The sequence below is a fragment of the Rhinoraja longicauda genome, chromosome 4, assembly GCF_053455715.1.
Source record: "Rhinoraja longicauda isolate Sanriku21f chromosome 4, sRhiLon1.1, whole genome shotgun sequence".
Classification (NCBI taxonomy): Eukaryota; Metazoa; Chordata; class Chondrichthyes; order Rajiformes; family Arhynchobatidae; genus Rhinoraja; species Rhinoraja longicauda.
The window spans coordinates 83,603,750-83,623,666 of NC_135956.1; the positions used below are offsets into that span (position 1 = coordinate 83,603,750).

The following is a 19,917-nucleotide window of genomic DNA, read 5'->3' on the forward strand; positions in this document are numbered from 1 at the left end:
TCTGTTAGACTGTACACCGTCATGGGGCAAGGATAGCAGCTGCTTCCTAGTCAAGTCGTGGGTTGGTCAGACACCACGGTCCAGGCAAGCTCCTGCACCCTCGACCTGGAACATCCATGGTGAAATGCCGTCCCTATTACCTGCAGCGAGAATTCACCTCGGCTGGCCTTACAGCAGTCTGCATCCCAACCCATGCTGGTGCTAACCTTGCCCTGGATGAACTACTGCCACCTTGAAACAAAGCACACCCCAGGGCTGCCTTCATAATAGCTGGAGCCTTCCACCAGGCCAACCTCAGGAGTGTGCTACCAAAATACCGCCAAGACATCTTCTGTCCCACCAAAGGCCCAAACACCCTCAACCACAGCTATACAACCATCAAAGATGCCTCTAGCATGAGATCTTTCTCAATTGCTTTTGAGTTGGTGGACATGTTCCTTTTCAAAAACTCCAAAGCCAATCGAAATGAGTACGCCACTGACGTTACAGACCTCATTAGCCAGTCTATGGAGGAATGCCAATAAAGTCAATACGATTCTTCTCTAAACGGTAACCATGGATGAACCACGTCCAAGCCCAGGTGAAGTCCAAGTCTGAATAAGGGTCCCCACCCAAAATGTCATCTGTGCCTTTCCCTCCACAGACGCTGCCTGGCCTGCTGGGTTCCTCCAGCAGTTTGTGTTTTACTCCAGATTCCAGCATCTGCACTTTCTTGTGTCTCTGAAGTCTATGTCTGCAGTTTTCAAGTCAATCGATCCCAAATTATGATCTTCGCAAAACAGACAAGGTCGCCGAGAGGGAGCTCTGGACAAAGCTAGATTCCCAGGATAACCACATGGACTTCCATCAATTGTGGCAAGGCTTTCACACCATAACGGCGCAGCAGTATCACTGACATCTCAATGCATTCGATGCTCGCTTTGAACAGAAGGTCACTGCAACGAAACAACCTGCCCAGAGAGCCTGTGGTGCACATAAACCCATGGTCACTGGTGTCAGACCAGCCTTCCTGAAAGTGAACAACTGGCTTGGATGGAGTCCCTGGATCCTCAGGACCTGCTCAGACCTGCTGGCAGGAATATTCACAGACATGATTAATCTCTTCCTAATATATTCTGGGTTCCGACCTGCTTTAAGAACACCACTATCAACCCGACACCAAAGAAGAGCAAGGTTGTGGCCTTAATGCCTACCGTCGGTGGCTCTGACGTCCACAATCATGAAATGCTTTGAGAGGATGGTGTGGCACAAACTCCAGCCTTCCAGACAGCTTGCTCCACTACCGTTTGCCTCCCGTTGGAACAGGTCCATGGCAGACGTCATCTCTCTGGTCTTGTGCGCATTGCTGGAATATATAGATAACAGGCTCGGCGATCGCTTCGCTGAACACCTGCGATGTCAACTTATTTACATCAGCGAAACCAAGCGCAGGCTCGGCGATCGCTTCGCTGAACACCTGCGCTCGGTCCGCATTAATCAAACTGATCTCCCAGTGGCCGAGCACTTCAACTCCCCCTCCCATTCCCAGTCTGACCTTTCTGTCATGGGCCTCCTCCAGTGCCATAGTGAGGCCCACCGGAAATTGGAGGAACAGCACCTCATATTTCGCCTGGGCAGTTTGCAGCCCAGTGGTATGAACATCGACTTCTCCAACTTTAGATAGTCCCTCTGTCCCTCCCGTCCCCTCCTCCTTCCCAGATCTCCCTCTGTCTTCCTGTCTCCACCCATATCCTTCCTTTGTCCCGCCCCCCCTGACATCAGTCTGAAGAAGGGTCTTGACCCGAAACGTCACCCATTCCTTCTCTCCCGAGATGCTGCCTGACCTGCTGAGTTACTCCAGCATTTTGTGAATAAAAACCTTCGATTTGTACCAGCATCTGCAGTTATCTTCTTATATATAGATAACATATAGACATCTGCAGCAGGCTATATATTGCTTGTCGCTATGCCGTCAACACCATATTCCCAAGAAAATGCATCTCCCCAACCTCTCAGACATAGGAGACAGCACCTCCCTCTTCCACTAGATCCTTAGCCTTCCTGTTCAAAAGAAAACCGCAACCAGTGTGAATTGGCAAAAAAACATCCTCCACAATAATTCTCAACACACGCAGATGCATTCAGCCCTTTATACACTCAGCACCATGCAGCCAAATTCTGCTCTATTCCATTTCAAGCTTGCAGGTGATATAATTATAATGGGCCAGATAGCAAACAATGGTGAGACAGATGACAGGAAAGAGAGAGAGAGAGTGTTTAGTAACATGGTGTCAAGATACCAACCTCCCCATCAATGTCAGCAAGATGAAGGAGCTAATTATTGACTTCATCGTCACTGGTGCTGAAGTGGAGATGGTGGATAGCTTCAAGTTCCTAAGGATAAATATCACCAACAACATGTCCTGGGCCTAGCACATTGAAGCTATGGTGAAGAAAACACATCGGAACCCCTACTTCCTCAGAAAACAAAGGAAGTTCAGCAAATCTACAATGACACTTACAAACTTCTGCAGATGTACCATAAAAAGCTTAGTATCAGAATGCATCACAGCTTGGTTTGGAACACCTCTGCCCAAGACCACAAGAAATCATGGATGTATCCGAGTTCATCACACAGACCAGCCTCCCCACCATTGATCCCATCTACATTTCTCGCTGCCTTGGGAAAGCAGCCAACAAATCAAGGACCTTTTTCACACCAGTCATTCTTCTCCAAAGATATACACGAAATGCTGAAGTACTTCAGCGGGACAGACAGCATCTCTGGAGAAAAGGAATGGGTGACGTTTCGATCGAGACTTTTCTTTAGACAGAAGGGTCTCAACTTGAAACGTTACCCATTCCTTCTCTCCACAGATGCTGCCGGTCCCACTGAGTTATTTCAGCATTTTGTGTCTATCGTCAGTTTAAATCAGCATCTGCAGTTCCTTCCAATAGACAATAGGTGCAGGAGTAGGCCATTCGGCCCTTCGAGCCAGCACCGCCATTCAATGTGATCATGGCTGATCATTCTCAATCAGTACCCCATTCCTGCCTTCTCCCCAAACCCCTGACTCCACTATCCTTAAGAGCTCTATCTAGCTCTCTCTTGAATGCATTCAGAGAATTGGCCTCCACTGCCTTCTGAGGCAGAGAATTCCACAGATTCACAACTCTCTGACTGAAAATGTTTTTCCTCATCTCCGTTCTAAATGGCCTACCCCTTATTCTTAAACTGTGGCCCCTTGTTCTGGACTCCCTACACATTCCCTCCTCTCCTTTCTCCAGTTAAGCAGAAGATTCAAAAGCTTAAAAGTATGTATCACCAGATACCGGAACAGTTTCTTCCTTGCTGTCATCAGACTACTGAATGGTCCTCCCATAAACTAGGCTGCAGTCCCGAACAATCAACCTACCTCATTGCGGATCTTGGACTTTTCCCTCTGTCACTGTAAAACTATTGTTTTATTGTATTCTACACTCTTGGTATTTTTCTCTTTGCATTACCTGTTGTAATTGTGCGCAGCTTGATTGTACTCATGTAGAGCATAATTCGATTTGACTGGATAACAAGCAAGCAAAAGGGTTTTCACTGTATCTTAGTACATGTGCTAAACCAATACCAGTCTGTTTGTTTCATGCATATAAGCTCTATGATAGAAAAATTGCATTTGTTCCACTATAGAAAGTAAGATTTATATAAGATTGCTGAATGAATATTCAAATGAGTGATTTTAGCTACTGCGTAAATAATTTTGGATTATTCATTTTTACTTCTATGCAATATAATACCAAATATACTTGAAAATACAAGCACCTGTACATTTAGTGCTAAAGCAATGGAAATGTCTTGCCAAACGATGGACCTTGAATGAAAGCTCAAAAAAATCCTGTCAACATGAATATTTATTGTTTAAATGGATGTATAGACCATCACTAGTCATTCAATAATAAGAGTGAGTTGTCAAATTTTCACGTTTGCTCGGAAGAATTATAACCAGACTGCCATCTACTGCATGTCTGTATTGACAATCTCGAAAAGGAAAAGGATTTATCCACTTGCTGCATCCACAGCTCGAGTTCTGTTCAGGGCAGATTTCACAAACCAAGAGATAAATAACACATTAAAAGACCAGCTTCTCCACATAAGCTCTTTAATCTTCTGCCCACAATGTTCCAAAAACCTTACTATAAACAATGAAATCTAGGTCACTGATGGCCTCGCTACTATGAGCATTCTGAGGAGATAATTAAAGTGAATTCACCCCGATGTCCTTTCTCTGGAGCAGGGAGCAGGTTTGGAACGATTCTGTTCCTTTATTACCACAGTGCAGTCAGGTGGTTTACTATACCGAAAATAATTCTCCTTGATGTCTTGATTTTTAACAGAAAATGTGGTTTTATTTTTTTCAGCAGAGAAATCCTGTACAAAAGAAGCAACTCATTTCAGTGATAAAAGACTAAATAAGTAGCTTGATTAAATTGCCAGATTTAAAGTGGTTCAAAAAGCCATTACTTTAACACAAAGTCCCAACATGAACTTGCAACTCCAGCCTCTTCCAAAATCTCTACAGGCTACTCTCAAGCCTATTGAATCCCTTTGCGTCTTTGATATTGGCTAGTTCTCCGACTGGTTCCACTGTCCTCCTGATTAAATATTAATGGTTGTGTGCCTCGTTATCACCTTCCCCTCAACCAACAATGGACCATTGCTATGATCGCTCGTTCTTATACCTTACCCTTCCTTCCATATCTCTGCTCGACTGCATAGACTCGGCTTGTACTCGCTGGAATTTAGAAGATTGAGGGGGGATCTTATCGAAACTTACAAAATTCTTAAGGGGTTGGACAGGCTAGATGCAGGAAGATTGTTCCCGATGTTGGGGAAGTCCAGAACAAGGGGTCACAGTTTAAGGATAAGGGGGACGTCTTTTAGGACCGAGATGAGAAAGTTTTTTTTCACACAGAGAGTGGTGAATCTGTGGAATTCTCTGCCACAGAAGGTAGTTGAGGCCAGTTCATTGGCTATATTTAAGAGGGAGTTAGATGTGGCCCTTGTGGCTAAAGGGATCAGGGGGTATGGGGAGAAGGCAGGTACAGGATACTGAGTTGGATGATCAGCCATGATTATATTGAATGGCGGTGCAGGCTCGAAGGGCCGAATGGCCTACTCCTGCACCTATTTTCTATGTTTCTATGCTCCCTCTCCACTGACTCTCAGTCTGAAGAAGGGTCTCAACCCAAAACATCACCATTCCTTCTCCCCAGAGATGCTGCCTGTCCCCGCTGAGTTACTCCAACATTTTGTGTCTATCTTCCATATTAAATGACTATGACTCAAATCAAAATTTAAAAATGGGCAAACCCCACAAGTTTCAGCATTAGATTGCCTGAAATCTGAAGGAATTGTCCATGTCTTATTTGATGCTAAAAATGGTATTCAGTCTGATCCACTGACAGTTTTCAGGCTGATCCACTGGCACCACACACTCATAGTTTACTGTTCTTCCCCTGTAATCTTGCAGTAATGCCTGCTATTTCAGCCCATTCCCTCCGCCTCCACTTAAACCTCCATTCCCTTCCATTAAACACTCCCAAGTTTTTGCTCAGAGTTGCAGAAACGTGATATTGAGAAAAAGAAAAGCTGCCGATTGGATTCTGGACTGGTGCAAACTATTTTCTAAGTTAAGTTTTGTTTTTCTTACCTGTCACAGATACTGCACAGAAAAAGGAAAACAGACAGGGCCAAAAGGGCACAAGTTAAGGCAAATAGACCACAGAAAATTTCTTGTCGACTGTTAATTAATCCTGGGATAGATCCAATAATGACAACGGAGTTTGGAGCCATTAGAAAGGCAGGTGATGGCTACCACCCAATGACATCAGTGTGGTAATCTTCTTATTACCTGCAATATGTGAAAAGCAGAAAAATTCTGATTAATAACTTTGCGCAATTTAAATAAGACAACATCACATGGGCAATAACAAGGCATTCAGTTCCCTAAGTCTATCCTGCCATTCGGCAAAATCATGACTGATAATCTGTTTCCAAAGTATAATTTTCTTGCTCTAATCCCTTATCCCTCAATTGCAGTAAAATCCAGCGGTCAAACATTTACTGAGCCTCCACAGGACAATGAGATAGAGAATACCAAAATGTTATCACCCTCCAAGTGAAGAAATCTCTCAACTCAGTCGTATACACCGTACATCTTTGAAGCAGAATCTTGGTTCAAGGTTCATTGTCCAGAGGAAATATTCACCTCAGATCAAAAATGTTGATCCCTTTAATATGTCACCTCTCATTCTTCTAAACTCCAAGTAATAGACTCTACTAGACCAAGTGGACTCGTTGGGCCCAAACCTCTCCTGCATTGGTGCAGCACCCTCTCCTCCCCTCTCCCCCCCCCTCCCCTCTTCCCTTCCCCTCCCCCTCCCCATTCCCCTCAACCCCCCTTATCCTCCCTCCTCTCCCCCTCCCTCCCTAGGAGATATATTTAAACTTTAAAATGTGAATAACGTTAATATAACACCGATATCAATGAAACTTCTTCCATTAGCACCAAAGGGACAACGGTGAGTAAGGTGTGCCTAAAATTGTCGTGCTATCGTGTACCGTTTTGGCTGCAGTTCAGGAACAAACAAACAAATAAACGAGAGTTTTAGTATTTAGATAGATTCAATTGCCCCTCACAACTGATATGCCATCCTGGGAATCTATCTGGTAAAACCTTGTCGCATATGCTCTAAAACAAACCGGGAAGGAGACCTAAACTGTACAAAATACTCAAAATATGGTCTAATCGAGAGCCTGCACAGTTATAGTAGGACATTTTTTCTCTTGAACTCTAATCCTCAAGCAATCAAGGCCAACATGCTTGTCCTTCCATTTGCCTGCTGTGCCTACCCATTTTTCAGTGACTTGAGTACTTTCAGATACGACCTTGAACATCAGCCTTTCCCGATCACACCATTAAAAAAGAACATTTGGTTTTTTTCCCGCATTATGGTCCATATACCATGCCATTAATTAGCCAACTTAAATTCCCTTCATGTCTCTTTCGAATCTCATTACTGATGCTCTTGCTTAATTTTATGATATCAATAAGCTGGAAATGTTGCATTTGGTCCCCAAAGCCATTGGTCCCCATTGAAACAGAATGTGAATGGAAATCCCTGCACCAATCCCACAAGTCACCATCTGCCAGCCTGAGAAGAACCCTTTGTTTTCTGTTAATCAACGCTTAATCCACACCTGGATATGTTATAATACACTGATCTCCATGTAAGCTACCATTGTTCATTAACCTCCTGTGTGCAACCACATCAAGTCTTCTGAAAATCCAAATACACCACTTGAACTGGTTTCTCCCTAGATCCCTGGTCAGCACGGTGGCACAGCGGTTGAGTTGCTGCCCGACAGCACCAGAGACCCGGGCTGCGCTCGGTCCGCATTAACAAAACTGATCTCCCGGTGGCTGAGCACTTTAACTCCCCCTCCCATTCCCAGTCTGACCTTTCTGTCATGGGCCTCCTCCAGTGCCATAGTGAGGCCCGCCGGAAGTTGGAGGAGCAGCACCTCATATTTTGCCTGGGCAGTTTGCAGCCCGGTGGTATGAACGTCGACTTCTCCAACTTTAGATAGCTCCTCTGTCCCTCCCTTCCCCTCCTCCTTCCCAGATCTCCCTCTACCTTCCTGTCTCCACCTATATCCTTCCTTTGTCCCGCCCCCCTGACATCAGTCTGAAGAAGGGTCTCGACCCGAAACGTCACCCATTCCTTCTCTCCCGAGATGCTGCCTGACCTGCTGAGTTACTCCAGCATTTTGTGAATAAATCGATTTGTACCAGCATCTGCAGTTATTTTCTTATACTACTTGGTGCTATTTGTATGGAGTTTGTACCTTCCTTTGCAAACCTTGGGTATGCAAGCAAAGAATTTCACTGTGCCTTGTCACATGTGACAATAATGTATTCCATTCCATTCTCCCCGTGACCTGCGTGAGTTTTCTCCGAGATCTTCGGTTTCCCTCCACCCTCCAAAGACGTACAGGTTTGCAGGTTAATTGGTTTGGTAAATTGTCCCTAATGTAGGATAGTGTTAATGTGCGGGGACCGCTGGTCGGCGCACACTTGGTGGGCCGAAGGACTTGTTCCCATGCTGTATCTCTAAAACTAAAAACATCCTCAAATAACTCCAATAGAATAGCCTAGTGATTTCCCTTCAATAAGTCTAAGTTGACCATGCTCAGTTCTATTATACATTTCCAGGTATCTTCATAACATAACTTTTATAATAAATGGAAGCATTTTTCTCTTTACCAATGTTGTGCTAACAGTTTAGTAGTTCCCCATTTTCTTCTTACTTAAATAGGAATGATATTTGTCACCCACAAATCTACAAGAACCATTCCAGAATCTAGCATCTAGGAAGATTCCAAAAATATCCATTTCCTCTCAAGCCACCTCTTTCATAATTGCAACTCATTAGGCCCCTGGGGCTAAAGTTCAGCCCCATCAACTTCGTTGGTGCTTTTTTTTAAACCTCTAATTATTTCCTTTGGTGTCTCATTCTCACTAGACTCTTGGTTTTCGCCCGTTTCTGGCAGGTCTTTTGTGCACGTGTCTTCATAAAAGATGATGTAATGGAAACTTAGAAAATAGGTGCAGGGGGAGGCCATTTGGCCCCTCGAGCCAGCACCGCCATTCATTGTGATCATGGCTGATCATCCACAATCAGTAACCCGTGCCTGCCTTCTTCCGATATCCTTTGATTCCGCTCGCCCCTAGAGCTCTATCTAACTCTCTTAAATTCATCCAGTGATTTGGCCTCTACTGCCTTCTGTGGCAGAGAATTGCACAAATTCACAACTCTCTGGGTGAAAATGTTTTTTCTCATCTCACTTTTACATGGCCTCCCCTTTTGGTTGGGCAAACCAGGACTGGACTTGCATAGTAAATGGTAGGCCCCGAGGAGTTTTGTAGAACAGAGACACCTAGACCAGACATAGGTACAAAGTTTCATGAAAGTGGTGACACAAGTGTACAGGGTGGTGAAGACATCATTGACACAGTTGCCTTCATCGGTCAGGGTATTGAACACAAGAGTTACACTGCTGAAGACCTCATTTGACAAGGCCTCATTTGGAGAACCATCTCTAGTTCTGGTCATCCTACTATAAGGTGGATGTTATTAAACTGTAAAGGGTGCAAAAATGATTTACAAGGATAGTGCAAGGTTTGGAGGGTTTAAGCTACAAGTAGAGTCTGGATAGGCTAATACGTTGTTTTCCCTGCAGAGTAGCAGGCTGTGGGGTGACTTTATAGAGGTTTATAAAATCATGAAGGGCATAGGTAAGGTTAAAGAGCGTAGGTTTAAGGTGAGAGGGGAATGATTTAAAAGAAACCCAGGGGGCAACTTTTTCCCCTACATGGAAAGTGGTATATACATGTAACAAGCTGCCAGAGTTAGTGGCAGAGTTGGATATAATGACTACATTTAAAGGATAGTTAGACAGGTAAAAGGATACGAAAGATTGAAAGGAATATGGGCAAGGGGCAGGCAAGCGTAACTATCTTGCCTAACTTCAGATAGTCCCTGCTTTCCCTCTCAATCCCCTCCCCCTTCCCAGTTCTCCCACCAGTCTTCCTGTCTCCTACTACATCCTATCTTTGTCCCGCCCCATCCCCTGACATCAGTCTGAAGAAGGGTCTCGACCTGAAGCATCACCCATTCCTTCTCTGCAGAGATGCTTCCTGACCCGCTGAGTTACTCCAGCATTTTGTGTCTACCTTCGATTTAAACCAGCATCTGCAGTTTTCTTTCCTACATATCTTGCCGAAGCATTCTGGTCGGCATGGACACGTTGAGACTAAGGGCCTGTTTCCGTGCTGTATGGCTCGCTATAATTCTATGTTCTAAGTACAAAACTGCTTTTAGGAGGCAGCCATCCACTTGGTGGGTTGCTGGTTTCAGCTGCAGAAAAGTCTGAATGTACCAAATTAATGATAATTATGGAGTATGGCACTATCTTTCCACCACTGCAGAATCCACATTCTTAATTATTTTGATTTCGTTCCAGCATGATTATAACAGAACCGGACGTTGTGATAAAGAGGTCACTTTAAATACAATGCACTCATGATAGTTACGTTTTTAAAACTACTTTTGGTAATCTAGTCCCTGGAGCTTGTTTAAAAGACAGGGACATTACTCCGCAATTGCTAATGTTTCAAATAATAAATCTTACCTCGTGTTATTTAACAAGGAAATATTACACCAACACATGACCAACATTAGGAGTTTATGGGAAGAATAGAAAGACTTGAACTTTTCATCCTCGGATAAAAAAAATCAAAGTATATTCGAGATTGCTTTGCAGTGTAAAATGCAATCATACAATATTATTTAAATTTTGGTTGTAGAACAAATGAACACCAATTCAAACTACTGGAAGGAAATCCGAGGCTAAAATTAGGGCAGTTTCTTCGTAGGAAGAACAAAATATGAAGTAGACCACGTAACAATCTCAGAATAATTTAAGTAGAAATTCATTGCCATACTGGGGGACACTGGTTTAGATTAAAAAAATTAGAAAGGGTGAGCAACCTTTTCTGTAATTATCCTGCAAATCTTACTCTTTTTAAAAGATGCTTGAGAGTCAGTGTCTCGGGGGGATCTTATAGAAACTTACAAAATTCTTAAGGGGTTGGACAGGCTAGATGCAGGAAGATTGTTCCCGATGTTGGGGAAGTCCAGAACAAGGGGTCACAGTTTAAGGATAAGGGGGAAGTCTTTCAGGACCGAGGTGAGAAAGTTTTTTTTCACACAGAGAGTGGTGAGTCTGTGGAATTCTCTGCCACAGAAGGTAGTTGAGGCCAGTTCATTGGCTATATTTAAGAGGGAGTTAGATGTGGCCCTTGTGGCTAAAGGGATCAGGGGGTATGGAGAGAAGGCAGGTACGGGATACTGAGTTGGATGATCAGCCATGATCATATTGAATGGCGGTGCAGGCTCGAAGGGCCGAATGGCCTACTCCTGCACCTATTTTCTATGTTTCTATGTTTCTTACAACCTGAAACAGGCCCTTCGGCCCATCTCATCCATGCCAACCTGGGTGCCTATTTTCACTTGCCTGCATTTGGCTCATATCCCTGTAAACCTTGCACTGTGGACTCTCTCAGTCTGGTTATTTACTTTTTTTAAATAACAAATAAGAATAATTCCTGGCGTAACTTTCATTTCATCACAGAAAAAAAAACTGAGCTGCTCTGTTCAGTGGCCAGAGTTCCAACTGCAGCACAGAGTGTGTGGTGATGCTTAATGTTCCAAAATGAAGCGTGGTTAACAGGGCAGCTGCTGCTCAGAAAATTTTGATGGTGTTTAAGGAGAGAAACCACTGCTGGAATTGTATCTTTGACAGTGCACTAGCCAGAGTGCAAGAGTAGGAGAGGCAGCTGCACTGATGGAAACCCAAAAAACAAAACCCTGAGCTGTGCTTATATCTTACAGATGGCCAAGCCAGAGGGAAAGTTGGTTGTGGAGTTAGCTTGTTCTGGAGAAAAGCCACCACAGTTTTGGCCGCCAAGAATTACAATAATATCTAAGCCAGATATGACATTGAGGAACCAGACTGGATAACTGTTGGGCGAGCTAGTTTTGTCACAAACTTGACAAATTAGAGCGAATGATTTGTTGAGAACCGTTGATAATCAGTGAGAGGGCCAAGAGTGGCACCATTGAAGTGATAAACGGAAGGCTGAACAGAGAATTAGAAATTTGGGAGCAAATTGAGTGCATATTTCTCATCGAAAGAACTGGCAGAGGATTGTTGGATGACTGGAAGGTAGAGACATCTGTGAAATAAGAGGATCAGATTCCAAAATTTTAATCAGCCAATTCCTTTTTTGTACTCATGCCAATGGCCCACCATTCTTCCCCTTTAACTTATGATCTAGCAATCTCCCTACAGCCTGGAAATTATTTGCAAATAAATTGCCTGGCACTAGATTTCCAAACCTACTAAAACCTATGCTCTTAAAAACTCAAACAGGTTGAGAAGTACTTAAGCTGTCCACAATAACATTTCTTATCAGGTCTCCATATAATTGAAAAGTGTATTTCTATTTATCCAATATCTTGAGCTATGATTTATCCCATGCTGAAGATTTAATTAAAAACAACCCATGCAGAGAAACAATCATCTTCTACTTGCCACACACTCACCCAGAATACCACTGCTACTGATATATTCACTTTAGCTTCAACAGTTTACAGTATTGGCAAACGTCTGCATCAGTCTTTCAGACAATCTAGACCCTATGCAATTCACATGCAGTAAAAATAAATGTAGAGGATGGCATTTCTCTTGCACAACATTTAGCCCTGGATCACCTTGACAATAATAACACTCATGTCAGATGCTATTTGTTGACTATAGCTCAGCCTTCAACACCATATTCTGGAGTGAGTATAGGAGCAAAGAGGTCCTTCCGTAGTTGTACAGGGCCCTAGTGAGATCGCACCTGGAGTACTGTGTGCAGTTTTGGTCTCCAAATTTGAGGAAGGATATTATTGCTATTGAGGGCGTGCAGCGTAGGTTTACTAGGTTAATTACCGGAATGGCGGGACTGTCATATATGTTGAAAGACTGGAGCGACTATAGACAATAGACAATAGACAATAGGTGCAGGAGTAGGCCATTCAGCCCTTCGAGCCAGCACCGCCATTCAATGCAATCATGGCTGATCACTCTCAATCAGTACCCCGTTCCTGCCTTCTCCCCATACCCCCTCACTCCGCTATCCTTAAGAGCTCTATCCAGCTCTCTCTTGAAAGCATCCAACGAACTGGCCTCCACTGCCTTCTGAGGCAGAGAATTCCACACCTTCACCACTCTCTGACTGAAAAAGTTCTTCCTCATCTCCGTTCTAAATGGCCTACCCCTTATTCTTAAACTGTGGCCCCTTGTTCTGGACTCCCCCAACATTGGGAACATGTTTCCTGCCTCTAATGTGTCCAATCCCCTAATTATCTTATATGTTTCAATAAGATCCCCCCTCATCCTTCTAAATTCCAGTGTATACAAGCCTAATTGCTCCAGCCTTTCAACATATGACAGTCCCGCCATTCCGGGAATCAACCTAGTGAACCTACGCTGCACGCCCTCAATAGAAAGAATATCCTTCCTCAATTTTGGAGACCAAAACTGCACACAGTACTCCAGGTGCGGTCTCACCAGGGCCCGGTACAACTGTAGAAGGACCTCTTTGCTCCTATACTCAACTCCTCTTGTTATGAAGGCCAACATTCCATTGGCTTTCTTCACTGCCTGTTGTACCTGCATGCTTCCTTTCAGTGACTGATGCACTAGGACACCCAGATCTCGTTGAACATCCCCTCTTCCTAACTTGACACCATTCAGATAATAATCTGCCTTTCTATTCTTACTTCCAAAGTGAATAACCTCACACTTATCTACATTAAACTGCATCTGCCATGTATCCGCCCACTCACACAACCTGTCCAAGTCACCCTGCAGCCTTATTGCATCTTCCTCACAATTCACACTACCCCCCAGCTTAGTATCATCTGCAAATTTGCTAATGGCACTTTTAATCCCTTCATCCAAGTCATTAATGTTTATTGTAAATAGCGGCGGTCCCAGCACCGAGCCTTGCGGTACCCCACTAGTCACTGCCTGCCATTCCGAAAGGGACCCATTTATCCCCACTCTTTGCTTTCTGTCTGTCAACCAATTTTCTATCCATGTCAGTACCCTACCCCCAATACCATGTGCTCTAATTTTGCCCACTAATCTCCTATGTGGGACCTTGTCAAATGCCTTCTGAAAGTCGAGGTACACCACATCCACAACTCAGCGGGACAGGCAGCATCTCTGGAGAGAAGGCATGGGTGACGTTTCGAGTCGAGACCCTACTTCTGACTGACGTCAGGGGGGAGGGAGATACATAGATGAGGAAGTGTGAAGGTGTGAAAACAGGGCAAAGGGAATGGAGAACAAGGAAAATGTGCTCTAATTTTGCCCACTAATCTCCTATGTGGGACCTTGTCGAAGGCTTTCTGAAAGTCGAGGTACACCACATCCACCGACTCTCCCCTGTCAATTTTCCTAGTTACATCCTCAAAAAATTCCAGTAGATTTGTCAAGCATGATTTCCCCTTCGTAAATCCATGCTGACTTGGAATGATCCTGTTACCGCTATCCAAATGCTCAGCAATTTCGTCTTTTATAATTGACTCCAGCATCTTCCCCACCACTGATGTCAGACTAACTGGTCTATAATTACCCGTTTTCTCTCTCCCTCCTTTCTTAAAAAGTGGGATAACATTTGCAATCCTCCAATCCACAGGAACTGATCCTGAATCTATAGAACATTGAAAAATTATCTCCAATGCTTCCACTATTTCTAGAGCCACCTCCTTAAGTACCCTGGGATGCAGAGCATCAGGCCCTGGGGATTTATCAGCCTTCAGTCCCATCAGTCTACCCAAAACCATTTCCTGCCTAATGTGGATTTCCTTCAGTTCCTCCATCACCCTAGGTTCTCCGGCCCCTAGAACATTTGGGAGATTGTGTGTATCTTCCTCAGTGAAGACAGATCCAAAGTAACGGTTTAACTCGTCTGCCATTTCTTTGCTCCCCATAATAAATTCCCCTGCTTCTGTCTTCAAAGGACCCACATTTGCCTTGACTATTTTTTTCCTCTTCACGTACCTAAAAAAACTTTTGCTATTCTCCTTTATATTATTGACTAGGGTTGTATACACTGGAATTTAGAAGGATGAGAGGGGATCTTATCAAAACATATTAGATTATTAAGGGGTTGGACACGTTAGAGGCAGGAAACATGTTCCCAATGTTGGGGGAGTCCAGAACCAGGGGCCACAGTTTAAGAATAAGGGGTAAGCCATTTAGAACGGAGATGAGGAAAAACCTTTTTCAGTCAGAGAGTTGTAAATCTGTGGAATTCTCTGCCTCAGAAGGCAGTGGAGGCCAGTTCTCTGAATGCATTCAAGAGAGAGCTAGATAGAGTTCTTAAGGATTGCGGAGTCAGGGGGTATGGGGAGAAGGCAGGAACGGGGTACTGATTGAGAATGATCAGCCATGATCACATTGAATGGTGGAGCTGGCTCGTAGGGCTGAATGGCCTCCTCCTGCACCTATTGTCTATTGTCTATATTACCAAATAAATTCATCCCTGAACTTCTGGACCTTGGACTCGAGGTCTCCATCTGTAACTGGCATCTGGACTTCCTGACCAGCAGACTCAGATAGAATTAGTCATAATATTCCCTCCATCCCAACTGACAACACTAGTGCTCCACATGGTTGTGTGCTCTACCTCTTGTACACCCATGACTCTGTGGATAGGAACAATGCCAGCTCGATCGCTAAGCTTATCGATCGATAAGCTTGCTGATATACCACTATTGCCAGCCGGATCCACAACAAGGATGAGACAACATACAAAGAAGAACCTAGTGGCGAACCTGGTGTGATGTTGATGTTGACAGGATAATCACTTATCCTTAACCTTATCGTCAGCAAGACTTAAGCGTTGGTTCTTGACCTGAGGAAGTCAGGGGTTGAACACAACCCTATATTCATCAGTATAGCTGCTATAATGATGGTTGACCACTTCAAGTTCCCAGACATCCATATTACCAGCAACCTAACTTGCTCCCTTCACATTGATACCGTGATCAAAAAAACCCATAATGGTGCTAAAAAATAAATATTTACTTTCATAGGTGTCAAATGAGGTTTGGCATGTCCCCAGTTCCCTAGAACTTCTACAGATACACTATGGAAAGTATTCTGATGGGATGCAAGTCAGCCTGGTATGGCAAATGCTTTACTCTTGACCATCTTAAACTGCGGAGAGAGTGATGAACACAGCCCAATCCATCATCGGCTTGTCCTTTCTTTCCATCCACTCGATCTCACAGGGTTATTGCCTTCTGGGAAAAGATACAGGAGCTTGAAAGATTGGATGCCCAGACTTAAGTACAGCTTCTTCCTCACTGTTATATGACTTTCACACCCCATTCTCTTTCACACCCCATTTCCAGAGGTGCTGCCACATACTCTTACCTCCACCTAAGTTAGTTATTCTATCATTATAGAACATTGAACAGCATAGAGCACAGAGAGTACAGCACAGGAACAGGCCCTTTGGCCCACAATGTCTGTGCCGAACAAGATGCCAATACACCTCTTATCTACCTGTACAAGTATAAGAAAATAACTGCAGATGCTGGTACATCTGATCTCTCCTGAGATGCTGCCTGACCTGCTGAGTTACTCCAGCATTTTGTGAATGAATATCTACCTGTACATATCCATATCCCCCCACTCACTAACCATGTCCCTATCTGAATGTTGTCTTAAATCCCACTGTTGTATCTTTAATATTATTCTACACCACTCTGATTTAGCATGACAATCTCACACCATTCTGCTGTTTTGTACTCATTTGTCTTTATTGTTGCATTTATCATTGCTCTATTAACCGTTTACCCCGCGCTTCATGTGAACGAGGAATTTCATCGCACCTTGGTATATGACTATAATCTAATCTATACATAACTGCTTTTGGTTCTTGTTGACATTGCATTCTACATTTTATTTACAATACTGAAAATTTATGCAGTGTACCTATATTTTTAAGGTCTATTTATAGAGGTATAAAAAACAGCTACAGCTAATAATCAAAGGTGCAAATATACATTGCCCATGAAAATAACAATTAGCTTATATCGTTGCATCATGCATATTTACTTTTTCTATGAACTATAGCACATTTATGCAAGGAAAGATATAGTGGTGATAAATCTGCCAATGAATGTGTAATAATAAAACTTGAGGCAAGTTTAAATTATGATACACTTTTCCATTTAAAAGCAGTTGTTTTTCACTAATCATCCTCTCTGCACATCATGCTCTCTGCATATCAAGTGTCGCTGCTGCCACTGAGTGGTTGTAAATGGAATCGCATTGTCTGCATTATCATCCCAAAGATTTGGATTCTCGATTCATTGTCAATCCTACAGATTATTGCTGATATTTCTCTTTTAATTTAGCTCCACAGTGATTCTCACATTTTAAGTGGGCTCTCGATGGACTAGTTGACTCAATAGAATAGTGGGATTTTTAACAGAACAGCTTGGGAATGTCTTAAAGTTTTCATGTTCATATCATGTACCGTAAATGCATTGATTGTAATCATGTATTGTCTTTGTTCTGGCTGGTTAGCACACACAAAGGCTTTCCACTGTACCTCTGTGCACGTGACAATAAACTGGACACAACTGACTACCTGAAAGAAGCAATAGTAACAGCATTCTCATGCTGGAATTTGGGAGGAAAAAAAATAGGGATACTGATCTGGTGAAGATGAATCTAGTGGTCAGGGAGGGTCCATCTTGGAAGAGAACATTGAGCATTGATCCCAAGATATTTTTGCAATTTGCTGTTGGAAAAGGATGTCGCAATTGAAATTTGCCTGTTAGACTGTACATCAGACAATTATAGTGCAGACATTCAATGTTAGTGATGTGCCACATGGATGTTAAACTAAGTGTCATGGCACCAAGAGTAAATGGCCTTGCCCTGAGTTATACAGAGTTATGGATGCAGTCTTTAGACTTTAGAGACACAGCGCAGGAACAGCCATTCAGTCCACCGAGTTTGCGCCGATCAGCAATCACTAACACAATCGTGCAAACTAGGGACAATTTCAATTTGATCCAAATGCAATGCTTAAAATGCCTCTGGATGGGCATATAGAAAACAATGGAGGGATAAAGGCATAATGTAGGCAAACGGGATTAGTGTAGGTAGACATCGCAGTTGACATGGTTGAGGTGGGTTGAATGGACCTTCTCTGTGCTGTACAATCTCATGGTTCTAAATCATAAACCTGCTGTTGCAACCATGGTGAATTTATCAGCAAAATTAAACATTTGGAAAATTCCCAGGTGCTGGATGTAATTACACAGTGGCAGTGTTACTAAAGTTCAGAGAAAGATTGCTGGTTTGTACTTGTTAATAGTCATCTGAAATGTTAATCATTTTGAAACTTATTGTTGCCACACGTCACCAGACCAAGTATTCACCAGATTCAAATCTGAAACATGATGATTTAAAAGTTCTGCCCCAAGTCAAATACTATCCTGTCAAGAACATTTTCGAATTATAAAACAGCACAGAGACATAACGACTGGTCAGACTATGTTGATTCTTTCAAACAATCGTGCATACCGACACTTGAGGGATAAAGAAATGGCAGATGAATTGAATAATTTTTTTGCATCAGTCTTCACAGTGGAAGACACCAGCTAAGTGCTGGAAATTCAAGGGAGTCAGGGGGTGGAAGTTAGTGGAGTGACTATCACTAAAGAGAAGATACTTGAGAAACTGGTCTGAAGGTGGATGTCACCTGGACCAGAGACGGCACTGCAGGAGGGTTCTGAAAGAGGTTGCTTTAGAGATTGTGGAGGCTTTAGTTGTGATCTTTCAAGAATCACTAGTCAGGGGTGGTTCCAGACAATTGGAAAATTGCAAATATTACGCTGCTGTTCAAGAAGGGAGTGAGGCAGAAAAGGGAAAACGATAGGCCGGTTAGCCTGCCTTCAGAGGTTGGTTAGATTTTAGTGTCCATTATTATAAAGTATGAGGTTTCTGAGTACTTAGTGACTTGGATAGATTAGGAGGATGTAACTAGGAAAATTGACAGGGGAGAGTCAGTGGATGTGGTGTACCTCGACTTTCAGAAGGCCTTTGACAAGGTCCCACATAGGAGATTAGTGGGCAAAATTAGAGCACATGGTATTGGGGGTAGGGTACTGACATGGATAGAAAATTGGTTGACAGACAGAAAGCAAAGAGTGGGGATAAATGGGTCCCTTTCGGAATGGCAGGCAGTGACCAGTGGGGTACCGCAAGGTTCGGTGCTGGGACCCCAGCTATTTACGATATATATTAATGACTTAGATGAAGGGATTAAAAGTACCATTAGCAAATTTGCAGATGATACTAAGCTGGGGGGGTAGTGTGAATTGTGAGGAAGATGCAATAAGGCTGCAGGGTGACTTGGACAGGTTGTGTGAGTGGGCGGATACATGGCAGATGCAGTTTAATGTAGATAAGTGTGAGGTTATTCACTTTGGAAGTAAGAATAGAAAGGCAGATTATTATCTGAATGGTGTCAAGTTAGGAAGAGGGGATGTTCAACGAGATCTGGGTGTCCTAGTGCATCAGTCACTGAAAGGAAGCATGCAGGTACAGCAGGCAGTGAAGAAAGCCAATGGAATGTTGGCCTTCATAACAAGAGGAGTTGAGTATAGGAGCAAAGAGGTCCTTCTACAGTTGTACCGGGCCCTGGTGAGACCGCACCTGGAGTACTGTGTGCAGTTTTGGTCTCCAAATTTGAGGAAGGATATTCTTGCTATTGAGGGCGTGCAGCGTAGGTTAACTAGGTTAATTCCCGGAATGGCGGGACTGTCGTATGTTGAAAGGCTGGAGCAATTAGGCTTGTATACACTGAAATTTAGAAGGATGAGGGGGGATCTTATTGAAACATATAAGATAATTAGGGGATTGGACACATTAGAGGCAGGAAACATGTTCCCAATGTTGGGGGAGTCCAGAACAAGAGGCCACAGTTTAAGAATAAGGGGTAGGCCATTTAGAACGGAGATGAGGAAGAACTTTTTCAGTCAGAGAGTGGTGAAGGTGTGGAATTCTCTGCCTCAGAAGACAGTGGAGGCCAGTTTGTTGGATGCTTTCAAGAGAGAGCTGGATAGAGCTCTTAAGGATAGCGGAGTGAGGGGGTATGGGGAGAAGGCAGGAACGGGGTACTGATTGAGAGTGATCAGCCATGATCGCATTGAATGGCGGTGCTGGCTCGAAGG

The 19,917-nt window shown here is 43.5% G+C and overlaps 1 protein-coding gene across 4 annotated transcripts in view; it reads right to left on the bottom strand.

Annotated features, from left to right (window-relative positions):
* pag1 (phosphoprotein membrane anchor with glycosphingolipid microdomains 1) overlaps positions 1-19,917 on the bottom strand; it is a 113,075-nt gene that overhangs the window by 29,750 nt on the left and 63,408 nt on the right. For all 4 annotated transcript variants that reach the window (XM_078398209.1, XM_078398207.1, XM_078398210.1 and 1 more), the window contains exon 2: positions 5,685-5,885. In XM_078398209.1, the coding sequence (XP_078254335.1) occupies positions 5,685-5,827 (143 nt within the window). In that variant the 5' untranslated portion in view covers positions 5,828-5,885. The remainder of the gene's footprint in view (positions 1-5,684; positions 5,886-19,917) is intronic.